The 22,541-nt window shown below is 41.9% G+C and overlaps 1 protein-coding gene across 1 annotated transcript; it reads right to left on the minus strand.

The window, feature by feature from the left end:
* Positions 1-699: 699 nt before the first annotated feature.
* On the minus strand, positions 700-21,933 carry LOC110499482 (F-actin-capping protein subunit alpha-2). Its single transcript, XM_021576618.2, has 10 exons — positions 21,808-21,933; positions 10,215-10,278; positions 6,930-6,981; positions 6,725-6,788; positions 3,038-3,244; positions 2,847-2,926; positions 2,302-2,380; positions 2,138-2,209; positions 1,940-2,002; positions 700-1,707 (listed from the first exon to the last, which is right to left on the minus strand). The coding sequence occupies exons 1-10, from the start codon at positions 21,844-21,846 to the stop codon at positions 1,567-1,569; spliced, it is 861 nt and encodes a 286-aa protein (XP_021432293.1). The 5' UTR covers positions 21,847-21,933; the 3' UTR covers positions 700-1,566.
* Between the last annotated feature and the right edge of the window lie 608 nt (positions 21,934-22,541).

A 22,541-nucleotide genomic window follows, 5' to 3' on the forward strand; every position in this document is an offset into this window, starting at 1 on the left:
CATATGAACTTTTACTCAGTAAAATCTGTGAAAATTGTTGCATTTATATTTTTGTTCAGAATACTTTAGGGTCACATTGAGCAGATTATCAAGTCATATTGATAGGGATCTTACAGTACAATGGTAAACACTTCTTTCACATTTGTGGAACTAAATAAATCTATAGAGGGGTATAGTACAAAGTAGGTTCAATGAGTTAGCCAGCCGACGTTGATAAAGAGCCAGAAATAACCATTTTTGGGGTTCATTAAAGCACAGACCATAGAAACGTGGAGGCAATTATTTTAGGACTTCCATTTGCCATTGGGGTACTTCTAAAAGCCCATTTCACACCATGGCCTGTTGAATTTGTTATTTTTTTTCTGCGTTTGTGATTTCGGCACAAATTAAAATGTGGCACTGACTCACCCATGGATTGATGTTTCAGCATTGTCTCAATGAAGAGTTGAACTAGCCCTGCACGCACAATTACAAGTCTACTAATGGCAGGCAGACGAGCAATGTCCATTGCAGGTATCTGATCATCTATGCAACACGTCTGCATTGTAGGCAGCCTGGAACGTATCCATTCTCAAACTCCATTAAAGAGAGAGAAAAACTGGTACAAAGTAGGAGTTAGTAAGTAAATAGAAAATGTGTAATTTAATGCAACATAGTCATGACTGAATTACAATTAATCCATGAAATAAATTACTAAACCATCAGACAAGGATGTTTAATACAGGTATATATTACAAGGTGCCATGTTATAAGTCAGATCTGTTTTAATAAAAAATAAGCACTGGGGGAGAAAGTGATACTTTTACCTTTTATTGTAAATTTAAATTCAACATTATCCACATTTAGTAGCAATTAAAGACTTGTTAATTAAGCGTGTCAAGTTATCAGTTTCTCCTTTTTTGCTAAATGAACATTCAGTTCAGAAGTCAGGGAGTTAAACTGCAGTTTAGCCAGGAGGGTCGCAAGCTTGAGATGTTCACGTATGAGGCAAACCGTGGGGAGAGTACCAATATGAAGTGTAACAAGAACCTTGAGTGGTAGACATTGGCAAAGGTGACTAACCGCTTGTGCAAAAGATGTCATTATGATGTCATAAAAGTACGAGCAATTGAACACGACTGAGGGACTCTTTACAGTATGAGACAGTAACCGTGTTCTACAGTGGAGGATTCTCTTATCCTGTATTTGCCAATAAGGTCCTACTCTAAATATATTTTACAGTGATACTCCTCAAAAAATAATGGTTTCATCATTACAATTGGAATTGTTTTTCTTTAGGGCAAAGAAAAGGTGTGGGCTCACCACCATATTAATAAATATTGCACACATACATTGAGACGTATTATGCTCCACGTCGTCCTCCACATCCTATTTTGCCAACAATAATATCATGATTATCATCTAAGTATTATACAGATTATGTTTTTAACAGTGTCTGTATAAAAGCATTCATAAAAGTAGACTTTCTGTGAGACCAAACCTTTTCTGCCCCCCATTCATCTAATTTGTACAAAGACGATACAACAATCCAGTCATGCAATGTTGGGGTTTTCCGTTTTGTTTGTTTTAAGCGTTCTGCATCTCCTTGCCGATCTTGTAGCTCAGGATCTTGTTCCAGTCAATCTTGGTGCGCGTCACGGGAAGCTGGCGGCGCAAGGCTTTGAAAGTGGTGTCCGACATGGTTTGGTAATTCTCGTTGATGGCAGTCTGACGGGGTAAGAGAAGAGAGGGAAATTCATTTGGGCTTTTGCGTGTCACAATAAGAACCACAATTGACAGGAATTGTCACTCAGTGATGGTTTCCAGAGACACTTGCCACTAGTTTGCCATCAACATTACTCGTCACAAAATATGATGCTTCAGTATCTTGTGTTATAAATATAACAACTACTTTATTAGGCACACGTGTCCATATCAAAGCTTTCCCAATCTCACACACCTGGTAGTCATTCTCTGCAGCCTCAATGATCTTAATGAACTCCTTTGCAGTTGCAGCTTCGTTCTAGTGAAGAGGAACCAAGTGGAAATCAGGAAGTGAATCAAGAGGTTCAAATAGATTGACAAACATGCATACTAACGTGCATGTACATGTTTTGACGTGTTTTTCATCACGTATTCCATGCAGTGATGTACTCACAGAAATGGACATTGACTCCTGGACCTCTTTGTGGCTGACCAGCTGAACGTTGCCGTCTTCATAGTAATGAACCTACAACCAGACCGAGAGTAGTGTGTGATTAGTGTGCAATGATCTGGAACTCAATTACCATACACAAAAACCATGCGCCCACACACACACACCTGGATTTTCATGATGCCGGCCACTTGAGTGGAGGAGGAGCCAATTGTGAATTTCCACTCTGACCTCCAACGTCCGTTCCTTTACAAAGAGAATAAATTAAGTATTTAGTATGTCTACAAGCTCTCTAAGTGTGTGTTGAGTGTTCTCTCACTCCCCCTCTATCCACTACACAGCAGTCTTTCCTAAGAGGTATCAGATCTTGTACAGAAGCTATAAGATCAATATACTCAGGGAGCCTTAGCCTTAGTAAAACTCACCGCAAAGAGGATTGGCACAGCCCTATTTCAATTATATTAACCTGATCGGGGCTGGCTCAACAAGGTAACGGGAGGCCAACAATATCTAAACCAACAGGCACTAGTTAGCCACGTAGCGAAAAAAGATGGTGTTTGAACAGTGTTTAGCACGTAAACCAGACAATAGAAGGTTTGCAGGCTAAACATTTTTAGATTCTGCCTGAAGGGAGTTTGAAGCCATTTACATGACTAGAAATCTAAAATACTTCATTCATCTCGCATCTTTAAATGATAAAGTCCATACATACCAGAAGTTTTTGGGTTGAAACTGATGGCACTCGATACACACGATGATGGTTTGATGTCCGTCTATGGTTTTGCCGTAAATCTAAGGGGAGATTTGACACTCAGTGTACTCAGTTAATTCACATTACATGATAAAATGACAGATTTAACAGCGCAGGATCAAGAAGATGGGTGTTATGCAGCCCAGACGTACAGTGCAGACTCCGCTGGGGTAGTGCTCCTTGACGTAGGCCCGGACAGCACCATCCACAGCACTCCTCCAGCCCTCCATGGCTCCATCCACATCGTGGGGCCGCGGGTCACTGGCCTCCTTCCTCAGGTGGTCAAACTTAAAGGAGATCTTGTTTTTAGGGTCAAGGACCCGCCCATTGCCCAGGTCTCCATGCTCTGTGATTAAGACCTGGAGAGAGATTGAGAGGGGAGATCCGTAGGAAGGTAAGAAGAGGGAGGTAAAAGGGGAGGAAGGGAAAGAGTTGTGCTCTCCTTTCTCTCTGCCTCTTTTTTCCTGATCTACAGTGCATTCGGAAATTATTCAGACCCCTCGACATACTACTGTTCAAAAGTTTGGGGTCAATTAGAAATGTCCTTGTTTTTGAAAGAAAGGGGCCTTTTTTGTCCATTAATATATCAAATTGATCAGAAATACAGTTTAGACATGGTTATAAATGACTATTGTAGCTGGAAACGGCAGATTTTGTATGGAATATCTACATAGGCGTACAAAGGCCCATTATCAGCAACCATCACTCCTGTGTTCCAAAGGCCCATTATCAGCAACCATCACTCCTGTGTTCCAATGGCCCATTATCAGCAACCATCACTCCTGTGTTCCAATGGCCCATTATCAGCAACCATCACTCCTGTGTTCCAAAGGCCCATTATCAGCAACCATCACTCCTGTGTTCCAATGGCCCATTATCAGCAACCATCACTCCTGTGTTCCAATGGCCCATTATCAGCAACCATCACTCCTGTGTTCCAATGGCCCATTATCAGCAACCATCACTCCTGTGTTCCAATGGCCCATTATCAGCAACCATCACTCCTGTGTTCCAAAGGCCCGTTATCAGCAACCATCACTCCTGTGTTCCAAAGGCCCATTATCAGCAACCATCACTCCTGTGTTCCAAAGGCCCATTATCAGCAACCATCACTCCTGTGTTCCAATGGCCCATTATCAGCAACCATCACTCCTGTGTTCCAATGGCCCATTATCAGCAACCATCACTCCTGTGTTCCAAAGGCCCATTATCAGCAACCATCACTCCTGTGTTCCAATGGCACATTATCAGCAACCATCACTCCTGTGTTCCAAAGGCCCATTATCAGCAACCATCACTCCTGTGTTCCAAAGGCCCGTTATCAGCAACCATCACTCCTGTGTTCAAGGCCCATTATCAGCAACCATCACTCCTGTGTTCCAAAGGCCCATTATCAGCAACCATCACTCCTGTGTTCCAAAGGCCCATTATCAGCAACCATCACTCCTGTGTTCCAAAGGCCCATTATCAGCAACCATCAGTCCTGTGTTCCAAAGGCCCATTATCAGCAACCATCACTCCTGTGTTCCAAAGGCCCATTATCAGCAACCATCACTCCTGTGTTCCAATGGCACGTTGTGTTAGCTAATCATTTTAAAAGGATAATTGATAATTAAACCCTTTTTCAATTATGTTAGTACAGCTGAAAACTGTTGTCCTGATTAAAGAAGCAATAAAACTGGCATTCTTTAGACTAGTTGAGCATCAGCACTTGTGGGTTCGATTACAGGCTCATCAGTTGTCATTACTGAACGTCGCAAACCCTTGGATATCTGCATGAACCCTAGTTTCCATAACGAATCAGCGATACACAAATTGGCTTAGTAAATAACTAAATAACTAACTAAACAAATCACAGAAATAAACAAACAATATAGTTATTGGCTACTAACACAATGTATTGATAAGTCCCTACTGCGCTAAACCGTAATGACGTCTTGGTAGACAACGGAAAGGGGGTGGGGACAGATAAAAAGCGGGAAAGGCTAAATGGATTCACTAAACAGAGTTGATAATTATATTCATTGAAATGCTAATCCTTTGCACATGAACGGCCACTCATTTGAACATAATTGCAATGTATATATTTATGCCCGTATGTCGTTGTCGTCTTCTCTGTTGGAATCGCCGGTCTGTCTGCTGGAGAGTCAGTTCATCATAGTCTCTGGTTAACTTCCCCAGAAATCACATTGTCTTTCGTAGTTGTCGCTTTCTCAGCGGCTCTGGATAGTGTCTGTTGTAATGGATACGTCAGGTGTACAGATGGTTGTTGCATAGAATAGATGCTTCCGCGGTTGTCGGTATTCTCGTACTAGACTTACGTCATTTCCAGCTGCAGACCAGTAATTCTACGTCTAGGATTTGCTCTTATTTTGTAGTGATTGATAGTCTGAGTTTAACCATTTCCAGCCGAGTAGCCAACGCTACACGCTGTATGGTCTCCGTGGCCTATAAAGTTGTAGTTCTTAACCATTTCAACATGTAGCCAAAGCTCCATGCTTTCTGGTCGAATGTAAATTGTCGGAAGTGGGTTTTATGCACTTCTGGGAAAAGGGGCGTTCCATGACGCCGATGTAATGTCAAAGCTCACGTAGGCGTGGCCACTGATTTGGTTAACTATATGAAAACCCATATTTTCTCATTTAGGTTAACATCACATGACATCTTTTCACAAAGTTTGTTTAATCACATACCCCATAATTAGGTGTACACAACCAAAGACACAGTGATGAGTGTTTCCTGTCCTTCATGAGATCACCAAATGAAACACTCGTCATGCCTGTCCCTTAAATGTCCACGGACCACTCGCACATTCTTGAAAATATAAATGTTGTTTAATTATCCAAACGTTTGATGTCCAAGTGTTTCTCCGTGTTCCACAGTTTACGTTCCAATCTCGAACACTACAGAGCATAGAGGCAGATTTTATGACCGCCATAAAACAGCCGACTTCCCGCTCTCCCCCTCTACGGGAGAGCACGCTGTAGAGCGGATCCACAGTAACCTGATCCTTCAGATCTCCACAGGAGAGTTAAGACAGCACACAGCCAAGACAACATAGTAGTGGCTTTGGGACAAGTCTCTGAATGTCCTTGAGGGTCCCAGCCAGAGCCCGATCAAACATCTCTGGAGAGACCTGAAAATAGCTGTGCAGCAACGCTCCCCATCCAACTTGACAGAGCTTGAGAGGATCTGCAGAGAAGAATGGGAGAAACTGCCCAAATACCGGTGTGCCAAGCTTGTAGCGTCATACCCAAGAAGACTCAAGGCTGTAATCGCTGTGGCAAAGTACTGAGTAAAGGGTCTGAATACTCAGGTAAATATGATTTGTTTTAATTTGTAATAAGTGAAATAAAAACAAATTAATTTTAGAATAAGGCTAACGTATCAAAATGTTGAAAAAGGGGTCTGAATACTATCTGAATGCACTTTATTCCTGATACGCATTCTAGTGTGTGCTAACCAGAACATTTATTGGTGTATCATTGTGTTACCTAGGCAACACCACAACCACACTGATCTGGAATAGTACCACCATAGTACTAGAAGAGGAATTATTGTTTGTGTATGAAAACATAATACAATCAATATGCAATAAGGCTAATATTCAGTCCATTGAATAAAACATGACCCCTAAGGTAAGTCTGAAGGCACTAGGCTTCATTCCTTTATGTAGTTATTCTCAGAATCCATGACTAGAGCTGTTAATCCCTATTGTGGTTTGTTTCTAATGATACCAGGTTTGGAGTCACTAGCATCTATAGGCTTTGACTGGATAAAGGCTGTGAATTGTGAAAGCTGATGAAAAACATGCATGTCTTGTTTCACTGTAGACCTACCTGTTCGTCATATCTCTCTATTTTCACCGGGGTAAACTGGTCCACGTTGTACTGTGCAAAAGCACTAAAGAAACAGACAAACAGGTACACGGTTTAATCAGTGCCTGGAGAAACAAAGACCTCATCTTTCTAGTTGGTTAATAATGTACTTATTCTGTTAATAGTTTGATGTGAGCAGACCACAGGTCTATATTTCATCACTTACTGTGCTGCACCTTCCCTGAGCAGATTGTCATTGTTGAGCAGCAATCGTACATCTGTGGGAAGTACAGAACCACACGTCAGAGTTCAGAAACCTACAGCACACACAAACACACAGGAGGATTCACATCAAATCGCATTCCTCTCTATCATACATAAACATTCCAGTCACAGGGCTATCATGGGGACAAAACTCAGACAGAGAAGGGCAAGTGGAGCACAAACCCCATTGTAAATACAATCTATTTTCCCTTTCATACATCAACTATTAGCACAACACTGTACATAGCCAATAATACCATTTGGTCTTTTTAAAATATTTTTTATGTTTTTTTTAAATGTTGAGTGAAATGTTTACTATTTCACTTGCTTTGGCAATGTATACATGTTCCCATGACAATGAAGCCCCTGAGAGAACGAGTAATGTTTACTAATGTTTCCCTTTTGTTAATTGTATATTCCATTTGCTTTGGCAATGTAAACATACGTTTCCCATGCCAATAAGGCCCTTTATATTGAAAATAGAGACCAAAAGAGCGAGAGACCGACAGCCTGTCTTCTTGAGAGCCAGGTCTCACTGCCCACAAAATGAGCTGCACTTCCTAACCTTCTGCCAAATGTATAACCAGAGAGACACATATTTCCCTCAGATTATACAGACCCACAAAGAATTTGAAAACAAATCCAATTTTGATAAACTCCCATATCACAGAAATACCACAGTGTGCCATCACAGCAGCAAGATGTGACCTGTTGCCACAAGGGCAACCAGTGAAGAACAAACACCATTGTAAATACAATCCATATCTTTGTTATTTATTTTCCCTTTTGTACATCGTTACAACACTGTACACACACACACAATATGACATTTGAAATGTCTTCATTGTTTTGATACTTTGTGAGTAATGTTTCTTGTTAAGTTTTTATTTCACTTATGTTTATTATCCATTTCCCTTGCTTTGGCAATGTAAACATGTTTCCCCATGCCAATAAAGCCCATTAAGGACCCTTTTTTTCAACTGTCGCCTGAAATGACATCTAACTGCCTGTAGCTCAGGACCTGTAACAAGGATATGCATATTCTTGATACCATTTGAAAGGAAACACTTTGAAGTTTGTGGAAATGTGAATGTAGGAGAATAACACACACTAGATCTGGTAAAAGAAAATGTTTTTTTTCTTTGCATTTTCTTTTTAAATATATATTTTTCCACCGTCATCTTTGAAATGCAAGAGAAAGGCCATACACATTAAGATAGGAGCCTAGGTGTAACTTTGATTTTGTCCACAAGATAGCAGCATGTGTGCAAAGTTTCAGACTGATCCAGTAAGAATTACCTCACTACACAATATTTTGCATCAAGTCTGCCAGGAGTTTGCCCAAATGTGCTAAATTGTTCAATTTATACATTTAAGTACATAACTATAGAGTATATACAAAAATGCTACGGTAATAGCATTGCCGTGATGCATTTTGTTGTTGTGCACGATCCTCAAACAATAGCATGGTCTTTTTTTTCTGTCATAGCTACTGTAAGTTGGACACTACAGTTAAATTCTTGTTAATCTAAGCTTTCTGCCCACGTAAAGACATGTCTATGTCCCGAAAAATTGGCTGTTGTATACGATGTTTCTTAGTCACATTATCGCATATTGAGCAACAACTGTCCCGGTTTAGGGACACCGATCCCATAAAGGTTCAATTTAAATTGAGAGCCCTAGGATGAAGCTAAACCAGCCATGGCAAGTTCACACACTGTAAAGGGCTGTGAACTCAAAGAGATGAAAGGGGAAGTGTTGACACTGTGTGTGTGTGTGTTGGGCTGTGAAATGGAGGCACTCCGAGGTGACAAAGCTAATCACGGACGTGGGCGGAGTACACACTCACACAACCAATGTGCTAAATAGTCCCTGTTTTTGTTCCTCGCCGGTCAGCCCGTTTGTGATCATACGCACTGGGCTGAGGCCTCAAGGCAGGGCTGCCCTACTGACCCAGAGAGTCAGGATGTTTCTCCAAATGCATATTACCATGCTCCAAGCATGCAAATTGTCCATATCAAAGTATGCGAAGCACTTTGAATGCGTACTCCCGTTTGTACATATTGAAGCATACATCTGAAAGTATGCTAAGAAATATTACGCTAAATGTATTGAAATTTGAACTGAAGCGAAGTGAAAATACCCTCCGACTTCAGAATGAAATGTTGCCTATTCACATCTCATATGTTGCAAGACTACAATATTTTATCTTGGTACGTTAATAAATATACGGTGTTAATTTTGGCATGTTTACCTGATCGCAAACCCATAAGTCAATGGGGCTTACTGGCTAGATACTACTGTTAGGTAGCCAGATCGCCACGAAGAATTGGTAACTACAAACAAAAAATGTACATCTACCTTGCATAACATTAGTTTTAGGTCATTTTTGCCTGTATAAATCGCTGGCTAGCTAGAGTATTACGATACACATATCTAACTAATAATTATGTAAAACGTTTGCATTGAGTATATCTGGTTTCGTCAATTGTTGCCATTGTCCTGGCTGGAAGAAGGATCAGTGAATGGGGAGGTGCAGCGTGAGGTACTACAGTAGGGGGAGGTGCAGCGTGAGGTACTACAGTAGGGGGATGTGCAGCGTGAGGTACTACAGTAGGGGGAGGTGCAGCGGGAGGTACTACAGTAGGGGGAGGTGCAGCGTGAGGTACTACAGTAGGGGGAGGTGCAGCGTGAGGTACTACAGTAGGGGGAGTGCTTTCTCAAATGTAACGTTTTATGCGTTCTCCACACTCTCGTCCTCACAAGAACGTACTCCAGAGAAAGTCCTGGGAGAATGCACTCGGAGCATGAGTGTGGAGTACGGTAGTATGTATATTGAGAAACATCCTCAGTCTGGCCTTTGTGATGACTCTGTCATTCATTCATTATGTTAGGAGCATAGTGCATGGTCTGATGGGGATTATGGGCCAGCGACTCAGTCTCTCCCTCTCAGAAATGCTTCGCAACAGGCTAGTAGAAAACTAGACAGTGCATGTGGGTGTGAGACAGAAATATTGAGATACAGAGAGAGAAGTCTGTTCTGCAGTGTGTGGTTTCGAGATGCGAAGGGTTATCGGTGTCAAGTGACACGCTCATCAGGATGCTGTGACTGGATGCTCTTCCAGTTATAACTGTGGCGTTACAACAGGTAAATTGGGAGTTGTGGCGCTCAGACCAGTATCCTGACTTTGGGCAATAGACAGACACACACACACATAAACCCCCCCACACACAGGCAAACTCTCACCATTGAAAACTTCGTTGAACTCTCCCGGTGGGGCGTGGATGACAAAGTTTGCTGCTATGCGTACCTACAAAACAGCAAGACAGACACTTTAAAGCTGACATCCGCATCACCGGCTTATTTGTTATTGTTGTTTATGAAACAGAGGAGCATCGTGGTAAAAATAAATAAAAGAGAAAAAGTGCCTGGATAGAATCCGGTCCACTGCTATTTCAGCACACTCATCTATCAAATAAACATACTAAAATGTTATGCATACTCTACTGTTCTATTGCATTTGCAATGATTTCCAAGGTAAATTAAATCACATCTGTTTGTTGTTTAAAGTCATTTCTTTGTGAGATCACAACGATAGACATATCAGGTTGTGTGTTTATCCATTTATTGTCATTTGGCTTTGGTTTCAGTCAGAGGATCCCCTCTTATCATGACTACGTTAATCAGTTATTAAAAACCTTGTCAATAAGGGGAAGTGCGAAACACACAAGCAACCCCTCTAACCCCATCTAATGAGGACTGTATTGTCTGTTGCTAAGCCCAAAGCATGGACAAATAGTGGGTTTACAACCACAATTCTCACTTCTCAGCCACCATGCACCCAGAGTTGTCCTCTCTTCATAACATAACTGTCTGTCCCCTGCTGCACCACATTTCCTCTTTGGAGGTCACATGTGAAACTGACAGCCCCTCCCTCCCCTGGTGGCTCATGACCATATAAAGGCATGAAAATGTGCTGAGGAGCCTAGTAGTGAAGTGCACCCCTCCCTCTCTCTGCTAGGGGTAGGGCTTGGCTAGTCTATCGTCCCTGTTCCCCACCTCCCCTGGACTGACAGGCTGGGAAAGTGTGCCTCTCCCTGGGGCCCTTATTAGTGGTCTGCATGAGAGCTTTGGTTCCCAGTGCGGCTGCAGATTGATTCTCACTAATGAGTGATGATAGGGTGAAAGCAAGAGAGGTGCTCTGGGATTCTTGTGTGTCTTCGTTGCTGCTGGCTTTGCTCTGGGGAAAAATAAAATAAAGTGTTCATTGCTAAAATGGAGCCATTTGGATCAGGCCTCCCTTATTATGCTTCAGAGCAACGTAAACACACGTTCATTGAAAGCCCCGTAGTGGCGCTGCAGTGTTATCTGCTATGCTCAGTTTAAACTAGCTGAGGACCACTCGACTCCATACTTTTACATCGAGGCAGAGTTGATAACTGGCTGTACTGATAACTGGTCACAGGATTTGCTAGCAACAACATGGAGTCACCATCAGTCAATACTGGTAAAATGTTACATTCTGGAAATACTTACCTTTACAACCGCGGTTCTTCCGCAGGGTGCTGAAATTCATACTTTAAATATAACTTAGAATACAACTGACTTTTTCCTAATTGGTGTTGCTCGACTGGAGACGTAACTTAGCTGCCTTGATGTACTACGTAAACAGATTCAATTGTTACAAATGAGGAAATATTCAGTTGTATTCAAAAGTTTATTAATAGTATGAATTTCAGCACCCTGCGGAAGAACCGTGGTTGTACAGGACAAACATAGGTAAATGTAGGCATTTTAACATTTAAAAATCTGTTGTTCTGCCCCTGAACAAGGAAGTTAACCCACTGTTCCTAGGCCATCATTGTAAATAAGAACGTTCTTAACTGACTTGGCTAGTCAAAAGGTTAAAAAATAAATAAAATAATAAGTTGTCGTTAGTAAATCAATACTCAACTCTGCCTCAATATAACAGAGTTGAGCGTTCCTCACCTACATGTACACTAAACTCTGCTCTTACAGCCTAGCATCGTGAGATGCTGTGCCTTTTTATTTCACTGCTAATCTTAGTCAGGTCTATATTGTAAGAGAATTTAGTCTTTAAAAAAAACGTTAGGCCTACCCTTATTCGACCCCATTATAGCGTTACCCTACCAATGCACTGTGTTAACATTGATGTAGTGACACTAACACAAGACGTCTGTTGGGCGTGAATAAAAAGGCATGATGCACTTCAATTAGGACTATTGGGGTGATTCTCATGAAACCAATTTAAACCATGTCAGTAGTTAGTTACTAAACCATGGTCCATGATGCATCTGTTTCACCAGCTGACTTCCTGGTTAAAAAAGGGCTCAATAAATAACTATCAATTCAGTGTAATCACTGGCCCATAATAATATCATAATCACTTGGCCATCTTTATTCTTTAACAGAGTGTGTGTCATAACAGGAGACAATGCAGGTACTGTTCAGACAGAGCAAACAAACAAACTGCTCTTCCACATTATCCTCCACATTCAATCACAACTTTATTGAATTGAAAGTGATTTACTGAAGTGAGAAGTGGTAAGAGGCATGCTGTGATCGTCACCAGGTTGCTTTGAGGGTCTTTTTGCACCCCACCATAGTGAAGATCAAGGAGTCAGACTAGGTGAGACTGAAGAGAGGAAGGCTAGAAGTTAGCCAGCTGACCTGACAGTGACAGATGTAGCCTGGGACAAGGGCACTGGTGTCACCTCAGTAGGGCTAGCCTGAGAAAGCCTCTGAAGGAAATTGACAGACTTGTGACACTCACTTTAAATCTGACAGCTAATGATAATACCAAGGGTAAGTGAAGTGGTCGTTTTTCATCGAGTGCTACTGTCTAACCTGCAGTAACATCAGTAGAAACGAGAAGTGAGGAAAGGACCAACCATTACTTGGATACTTAGTATGTTTAGTAAAAGCCTACTGCCCCATGACAATCTGCAGCATGACAATCTAGTAGTCGACATTTAAACTGAAATCACTTGGCGTCAGAGACAAAAATAATTCATCACTATTACGTCACCCAACAGATTGTATTTAGACAAACACTGATGGTGGCAAACTTTATAGATTTCTGCCACGTCCTTTATTAGAGATGCTGCTGTGTCTCTGACTAACTGGCTGTTTGGTGTGAGAGAGCTGGAGCTGTCGTGTCCACAGAATTAAATGCTTGATCTTGTGACGCTAGGTTTGGATCACACCCACACACAATGAGGTCATTTCAAAGGAACACTGATAACAGACCGGCTCCAAAGAGGATTTGTTTTTTACACTTTAAAAAAAATATATTTTTTACACCCAACAAAGGACTTAAATGATCTTGTTTCAAATTTGGCCATGGAATTAGACACCCACCCTACTCGCTATAATCTTATAAAACACACTTTGGCCTAGACGATAGCCTAACACATTCACAAAGCCATGCATGCCTACACACACAGAAAGACCCCCTGCAGGAGCCTAGTGTTTGTAAGCTCCTGGGCAGACAGTCACCAGATGTTCTCTCTGTGTTCTCTGTCCTCCAGTGATGATGTGTTTCGGTTTCCAAAACATTAACACTCTCAGGAGCATCTGTTATTCCAAAACACACAGCTCTAGAACACCATCCCTAATCCCAGAATCACACTTATCAGAACACTCCAGAACCCTAAACCATGAGGGAGGAGGAAGGGGTGTATCTGGCCTGCAGGCATCCTATAGATGTGTACTCCAGGGGGCTAAATCCTCCACCCTGGCACCTCTCCATCATCCCCATATTTGTGATATATGAATTGGCACCTTGAGCACAGTACAACTAGAAAAAGAGTAGATGGGTAGCCAGCATAGGGTTTTCTGTTCTGTCACAACCATTGAGGCGATGAGAAGAATAGCCACAAATAAAGAAGATAATCATCCCCATAATGTCCCTGGAAGTAACTGGACCAGAACCTCTAAAATAAAATGGGGCAAAGGACACAAACACACATCTACCATTGAGCTGTTTATAGTCACTCTTCCACAAATCTTCATCTTTGAAGAACTTGAGACCAGTGACATTCTAGCCCTTGTTACAGTTAGTTTGACAAATGCAGATAGTGTTTCCCTTACCACTACCACTGCCCGACGCCTGAACAAATTCAGAATTAGGCTAGTTCATTCTTGTTTCAACTGAATGTTATTGCTGTTTTAGGGCCCTATAAAATGTTTTATTTTTGTCTGATTCCATTGTGTTTTTCTGTTTAAAGGCCAAAGAAAAAAAAAAGAAAAAAAATCACACTTTTAATAGAAAAACAAAATGTCATGTTCTAAGTTCACAATAATGCATAAACCACAACAGGAGACCACTTGAGATCTGGGAAAAAAATCTAAGACATTTTAAAATGAGTTTGTATTGTTTGGTTGGTGGTGTTTCTATAGCACTCATGTGATTAGAGTTTCCAAAATAAAAGACCACTGGATTGAGGCAAATGATATTCTGCCAGGTAGGTCTAGTCTTCATTATAGTTAATAACCTGTTTGGGATAGGGGCAGTATTTTCACGTCCGGATGAAAAGTGTGCCCAAAGTAAAGCTAGGATATGCATATAATTGGTAGATTTGGATAGAAAACACTTTAAAGTTTCTAAAACTTAAAATGTCTGAGTATAACAGAACTTATTTGGCAGGCGAAACCCAGAGGACAAACCATCCAGGATTTTTTTTTTTTTTAGTTCACTGTATTTTCAATTGGTTTTCTATGGGAGCCTAGATTTCTGTGGCACTTGGTTGCAGTTCCTAAGGCTTCCACTAAATGTCAACAGTCTTTAGAAATTGGTTGATGTTTCTCTTTAGAGAAATGAAGAAGTACGGCTATTCAGAACGAGGGTCCAGCCTAGTGTACTCGTTTGGGGTGCGTTACCTGAAGCTCGCTCCACTTTCATTTTAGCCGCAATTGAACCCAGTGTATTCCGTCTTAAATTTGATTGATTATTTACGTTTTAAAATACCTAAAGATGGATTAGGAAAGTTGTTTGAAATGTTTGGACCAAGATTACAGGTAACTTATTAGATAAATGGTAGTCATGTTGGGCGAGTTGGAACCGGTGTTTTTCTGAATCAAACGGGCCAAATAAATTGACATTTTGGGGATATAACGATGGAATTAATCTAACAAAAAGGACCATTTGTGATGTATATTGGAGTGCCAACAGAAAAATATCTTCAAAAGGTAAGGCCTGAATTATATAGTTATTTCTGAGTTGTGTGTTGCGCCTGGCAGGTTGAATTATGATTGTCAAGTGTTTGTTTGATGGGGTGCTGTTCTCAGATAATAGCATGGTTTGCTTTCGCCGTAAAGCCTTTTTTAAATCTGACACGGTGGCTGGATTAACAAGAAGTTAAGCTGTATTTTGGTGTATTGCACTTGTGATTGTATGAAAGTTAAATATTTCTAATAATTTATTTAGAATTTCGCGCTCTGCAATTTCACCGGATGTTGTCGAAACAACCCCTAGCCGTAAAAGGTTTAACATTTAAATTGGGAGGGTTTTTGGGAAGCCTTTCCATCTACCAGCAGAGAGTTATCATTAGCATTGTCGTTAATGGCTACACAAGACAGGGGCATTCCTGTGCTCTTTCAGAAAGTTGCAGCAAAATACAAATCCCTGGTTCATTTTGTTCATGTCTTATGATTAACTTGGGCAAAAGTTCAATACATTTAGTTGACTTCATACAAAGTTCACATTTTTGAATATTGTTGAATTCGGTTTTAATGTCTGGATTCTGTGATTCTGACCGCGTTCTCCGCAATGAAGATGCAAACTACTGTTTGCACTGCAGGCCTGAATGTTGCTTTGGGCTGGGGGGATAAAGCACCCTGCTGCCAAGATAAGAAATCCAGAAGCAACACAGCAAATAGATTGTGAACACTTTGGAATAAACAGATCTTCTGTATTCCACCCCAGAGTCATACTGTAGCAGGCCCGGGCTATAGGTGGAGCTGTTTGCACACTGAATAGCACCACCAGGGTTGTTTCTCCTGCACATCCAAATCTATCATAGCAGGGAAGACACGCACAGACAAGAGACGTGTTCCTTAGACATTCTTCACAAACACACACAGGAGAAGTAGGCCAATACTACAGAAATCATGATGTTTACTGTGAGGCTGTAAGTCCAGCCATGATAACCATGTTATGTTTATTAGAGTAGGCTACTTGACAACAATCTCCTGTAAAAAGTTTCAGATTACTTAGGCTAAATCACAAACACCCAAACATTGTTCTCAGTTTCAAAGTAAGCAATGTTAAAATGGCTGAGGTTTAAAATAGTCACTAAAAGTCAGGGTGGAGCAGACACTTGCAGACAGTGATACAGTGGTCAAGTAGGTATTTGAGGGTGACACCAGAGAGACCGTGCTGGGGCTGGGCAGTTATATCTGTAGTTTGCAAGCTCGATTGCTACTGGCTCTGAGGCTGCACTTAACCTTCCCATATGAACCCATCTATAGGCAATCTTCGAGCCCACTCAATGAGCTAGACGTACATAGGTCTACTACATTCAGTAGGCTACGCTGAAAAGCCTTCTATGCCATTAGGCTAGGCCACATTGTTGCAATTGCCTGGCTCTGAAAGACAAACCACTGCATTGTCTCTAGCTAAGACTTTTCCATGGTACGCTCTGGCACTTTGAGCAAGTTCAACCCTCACTTGGGTATATCAACACAGACTGGCATTTTAAAAGATGACATGTACGCAACTTGGCAGTGCTAAGAAACAGCGGTAGGATACTATACATTCAGCAGCATCTCTTAAGTGGAGCGCAAACAGACTAATGCCAATGTCCTCTGATGCGCGGCCCTGCGTAACAAGGAAGCTGGCAGGCCTGCACCATAAGGGCACTTAAAGGGGAAAAAATGGCTTGACGACTATGGTGTTGACTCTTCCTTTCTAAATCATTTAAAAATTTAGACTTTGTTTTTTCCAAATGTTCACTAAAACCCAGAGGGGCAACTCTGTCTTCCCTAAATATCACAGTGATGTTAATGGTTAGGAAAGTAATCCACCCCAAGAGATAAAGATCAGTCCCTAGCAGCAAATATAAGGTCTCACAAATAACTTGTTGGTCCATTTGGTTATTTAAAAAAGGGACTCGTTTATGACTTTTGCATCTACACCCATGGCAGCTGTTTCCTGACAGCTAGCTGGCTGTCAAGGGATGTGAGATAACGAGACAAGGCAAGTGTCAAAATACACATTAAAGCATCACATTAATGCATCATTAGCTCCTCAGACACAGTACCTTTAGAAAGTATTCACACACCTTCACTATTTCCACATTTTGTTGCATTACAGCCTGAATTTAAATGGGTTAATTTACATTTTTCACTGGTCTTTTTTATTTTTTATTTTATTTCACCTTTATTTAACCAGGTAGGCTAGTTGAGAACAAGTTCTCATTTGCAACTGCGACCTGGCCAAGATAAGGCATAGCAGTGTGAACAGACAACACAGAGTTACACATGGAGTAAACAATTAACAAGTCAATAACACAGTAGAAAAAAAGGGGAGTCTATATATACATTGTGTGCAAAAGGCATGAGGTAGGCAAATAATTACAATTATGCAGATTAACACTGGAGTGATAAATGATCAGATGGTTATGTACAGGTAGAGATATTGGTGTGCAAAAGAGCAGAAAAATAAAAATAAATAAATAAAAACAGTATGGGGATGAGGTAGGTGAAAATGGGTGGGCTATTTACCAATAGACTATGTACAGCTGCAGCGATCGGTTAGCTGCTCAGATAGCAGATGTTTGAAGTTGGTGAGGGAGATAAAAGTCTCCAACTTCAGCGATTTTTGCAATTCGTTCCAGTCACAGGCAGCAGAGAACTGGAACGAAAGGCGGCCAAATGAGGTGTTGGCTTTAGGGATGATCAGTGAGATACACCTGCTGGAGCGCGTGCTACGGATGGGTGTTGCCATCGTAACCAGTGAACTGAGATAAGGCGGAGCTTTACCTAGCATGGACTTGTAGATGACCTGGAGCCAGTGGGTCTGGCGACGAATATGTAGCGAGGGCCAGCCGACTAGAGCATACAAGTCGCAGTGGTGGGTGGTATAAGGTGCTTTAGTGACAAAACGGATGGCACTGTGATAAACTGCATCCAGTTTGCTGAGTAGAGTGTTGGAAGCAATTTTGTAGATGACGTCGCCGAAGTCGAGGATCGGTAGGATAGTCAGTTTTACTAGGGTAAGTTTGGCGGCGTGAGTGAAGGAGGCTTTGTTGCGGAATAGAAAGCCGACTCTTGATTTGATTTTCGATTGGAGATGTTTGATATGGGTCTGGAAGGAGAGTTTAGAGTCTAGCCAGACACCTAGGTACTTATAGATGTCCACATATTCAAGGTCGGAACCATCCAGGGTGGTGATGCTGGTCAGGCGTGCGGGTGCAGGCAGCGAACGGTTGAAAAGCATGCATTTGGTTTTACTAGCGTTTAAGAGCAGTTGGAGGCCACGGAAGGAGTGCTGTATGGCATTGAAGCTCGTTTGGAGGTTAGATAGCACAGTGTCCAAGGACGGGCCGGAAGTATATAGAATGGTGTCGTCTGCGTAGAGGTGGATCAGGGAATCGCCCGCAGCATGAGAAACATCATTGATATATACAGAGAAAAGAGTCGGCCCGAGAATTGAACCCTGTGGCACCCCCATAGAGACTGCCAGAGGACCGGACAGCATGCCCTCCGATTTGACACACTGAACTCTGTCTGCAAAGTAATTGGTGAACCAGGCAAGGCAGTCATCCGAAAAACCGAGGCTACTGAGTCTGCCGATAAGAATACGGTGATTGACAGAGTCGAAAGCCTTGGCAAGGTCTATGAAGACGGCTGCACAGTACTGTCTTTTATCGATGGCGGTTATGATATCGTTTAGTACCTTGAGCGTGGCTGAGGTACACCCGTGACCGGCTCGGAAACCAGATTGCACAGCGGAGAAGGTACGGTGGGATTCAAGATGGTCAGTGACCTGTTTGTTGACTTGGCTTTCGAAGACCTTAGATAGGCAGGGCAGGATGGATATAGGTCTGTAACAGTTTGGGTCCAGGGTGTCGCCCCCTTTGAAGAGGGGGATGACTGCGGCAGCTTTCCAATCCTTGGGGATCTCAGACGATATGAAAGAGAGGTTGAACAGGCTGGTAATAGGGGTTGCGACAATGGCGGCGGATAGTTTCAGGAATAGAGGGTCCAGATTGTCCAGCCCAGCTGATTTGTACGGGTCCAGGTTTTGCAGCTCTTTCAGGACATCTGCTATCTGGATTTGGGTAAAGGAGAACCTGGAGAGGCTTGGGCGAGTAGCTGCGGGGGGGGGGGGAGCTGTTGTCCGAGGTTGGAGTAGCCAGGCGGAAGGCATGGCCAGCCGTTGAGAAATGCTTGTTGAAGTTTTCGATAATCATGGATTTATCGGTGGTGACCATGTTACCTAGTCTCAGTGCAGTGGGCAGCTGGGAGGAGGTGCTCTTGTTCTCCATGGACTTCACAGTGTCCCAGAACTTTTTGGAGTTGGAGCTACAGGATGCAAACTTCTGCCTGAAGAAGTTGGCTTTAGCTTTCCTGACTGACTGTGTGTATTGGTTCCTGACTTCCCTGAACAGTTGCATATCGCGGGGACTATTCGATGTTAGCGCAGTCCGCCACAGGATGTTTTTGTGCTGGTCGAGGGCAGTCAGGTCTGGAGTGAACCAGGGGCTATATCTGTTCTTAGTTCTGCATTTTTTGAACGGAGCATGCTTATCTAAAATGGTGAGGAAGTTACTTTTAAAGAAAGACCAGGCATCCTCAACTGACGGGATGAGGTCAATGTCCTTCCAGGATACCCGGGCCAGGTCGATTAGAAAGGCCTGCTCACAGAAGTGTTTTAGGGAGCGTTTGACAGTGATGAGGGGTGGTCGTTTGACTGCGTTTGACTATACACAATACCACATAATGTCAAAGTAGAACTAGATTTTTTTGAAGTTGTTTAAACAAAAAAAATGTAAGACTGAATTGTCTTGAGACAATAACTATTCATTTTATAGCAAGCCTAAATTTTAAAAATGTGCTTTACAAATCACATAAGTTGCATGGACCCTAGTGTTTAACCTCATCTCTGTACTCCAAACACCCAATTATCTTTAAGGTCCCTCAGTAGAGCAGCGATATTAAAAACACAGATTCAACCACAAATACCAGGGAGGTTTTACAACGCCTCGCAAAGAAGGACACCTATTGGTAGAGAAGTAAAAGCAACTTTTCGGTTAATGGCCCAACGCTCTAACCACTAGGCTACTTGCCGCCCTACACTGGAAGTCTACACTGGAATCGCTTATCAAGACAGTGAATGTTCCTGAGTGGCCGAGTTACAGTTTTGACATAAACCTACTTGAAAATATATGGCAAGACCTGAAAAGCAATCAAGCAATGATCAACAACCAATTTGACAGTGTTTAAAGAAAGACTCACAGCTGTAATCGCTGCAAAAGGTCCTTCTACAAAAATTGACTCAGGGGTGTGAATACATAAAATTAGATATGTGTTTTTTGAAATGTATGGAAAATTAACTACATGTCTCAACTTTGTCATTATGGGGTATTGTGTGTAGAAGGGTTAAAGAACATCTATTTAACCCATTTTGAATTCAGGCTGTAACAACAAAATGTGGAATATGACAAGTGGTATGAATACTTTCTGAAGGCACTGTCTTTAGATAAATTCAATTGAGACACTAGAACAGCCGTAGGCTGCTGAAAGAGTTTCCCTAGCATGAGAAGACTTGAATGCTAAATACATGGCCTAAATAGCATTACTTGTGTTGTATTCGTACTACCTGACAACAGTGATGCACTGTAGCTAACGTTCGCTAGCTAAAATATGTGTGGGGATATCATGAGTGAAGCCAGCAAGACTTGAAGTTGTGGTTTACTGGGCCGGGGGGGGGGGGATGTTATGTTACATCTCGGCGACATATGGTGGCTCAGTCCTTACACTCAACCCACAATAATTAACGTGCTAGCATGATTAGCTAATGTCTGTGACTGATGGGGAAGAGGGAGCCACACCCATTGGACGATGCCCTGTCAAAATCCTAATAAAACTTCTGACGTTAAGATGTTGTGGACAAACTAGTTGAAGATGAATAATTTTGAACATTGATCTGAAGTAATTTCTTGTGCAGTGGTTCATTTACTGCTATTCCTTTTAAGGAAATGAGAATGTACAGCCAACCCGCGATACTGTTGTCATCTCAGTTTAGCTAGCTTTCTAGTGACAATGATAACATGCTAGCCAGCTTGGTTTAGCAATATTTAAATCCGAGATTCAACACTAGTCATATCCGTCACAGACAAACAGCAGTAAATTGCACATGATCAGTATATCGTGCAACAAATACAGAACACGAACAGGGCGTGTAGAGCTCGAGGTGGTGACTTGCTTAAACGTTATCTGCTCATTCGTGAGAAGTTGAGACATGATCACACAAAGCGATAAAGAAGCACAAATTACAGCACGGCGTTGGTTACAAGATACAAGATTCACGATTAGGGGGGGGGGGGGGGGGGGGGTGAGATGTTAGCGTTAGTTTATTTGTTATACGCTGCATGGTTCCTATTTCAGAGATAGGACCGTACAAGGAGTCTCCATTTGAGATTCGCAAAGGAGCGGAAGTTGGGCAGAGGCTGCCGAGCTAAAAATATAGACTAGCAGAGCGAGAAATCGCGGTCTGTTTATGCACAGTAGATTAATATTTTTAATAAACGCACACATACCTACACGATATCATATGTCATCCAATCAAGAGATGCTAAAAATGACATCTTACCTTCTCCTCATCAGATAACTGCTCTTCATGATCCGCCATCTTTTCTTCCGGCACCACCAGCTTGTAGAAGCCACATCTGACGTCATCAAATGGGAGGATTCGGCAACAAATGCCACATTCATATCCTAGTCAGAACTGGAAAACTCGGACATTTCCGACTGATTAATTTTTGAACGCGGCACGGGTATATCTACAACCAGTTTGCAAGTCGGAAATATCAGAGTTTCTTAATTTCGACTAGTAAATGAACGCGACAATATTAGTTGCTTTTGATTGGTGTGCAGGCCAATTAAAAACTGTATGTCGCTTCACCAATCAGGGATTAATTGTTATTCATAAGCAGTGTAGACCTCCTTTGTTAAGTGTTTTGAACATACAGCCCATGGCTTTGAAAGGTTTGGAAAACCTAAATGGCATTCAAATAACAGTTGTAAATTGTGTTGTACTTTTATAAGTGTTGTTGTTGTGTATTGCTATATATTTAGCTATGGACACTGAACAAAAATATGAATGCAACAATTGCCACGATGATAGGCAGGTGTAGCGGTGGTAAGGATTCACTCCATGGTGCTGAAAAGAAAGCTCTGCTATTATGACAGCTTTATGTAGGCACTAACAGTTTCTTGGCAGTGTTTGACACTGTTATAGTGGAATTAAGGTAATGTTTAGTGTTTTGTATAGTGGCTTTGCTGGCATGCATCAACAATTTTTTTTATTTTTTTGCCCCACCAACA

The sequence above is a fragment of the Oncorhynchus mykiss genome, chromosome 2 (assembly GCF_013265735.2).
Source record: "Oncorhynchus mykiss isolate Arlee chromosome 2, USDA_OmykA_1.1, whole genome shotgun sequence".
In the NCBI taxonomy this organism is placed as follows: domain Eukaryota; kingdom Metazoa; phylum Chordata; class Actinopteri; order Salmoniformes; family Salmonidae; genus Oncorhynchus; species Oncorhynchus mykiss.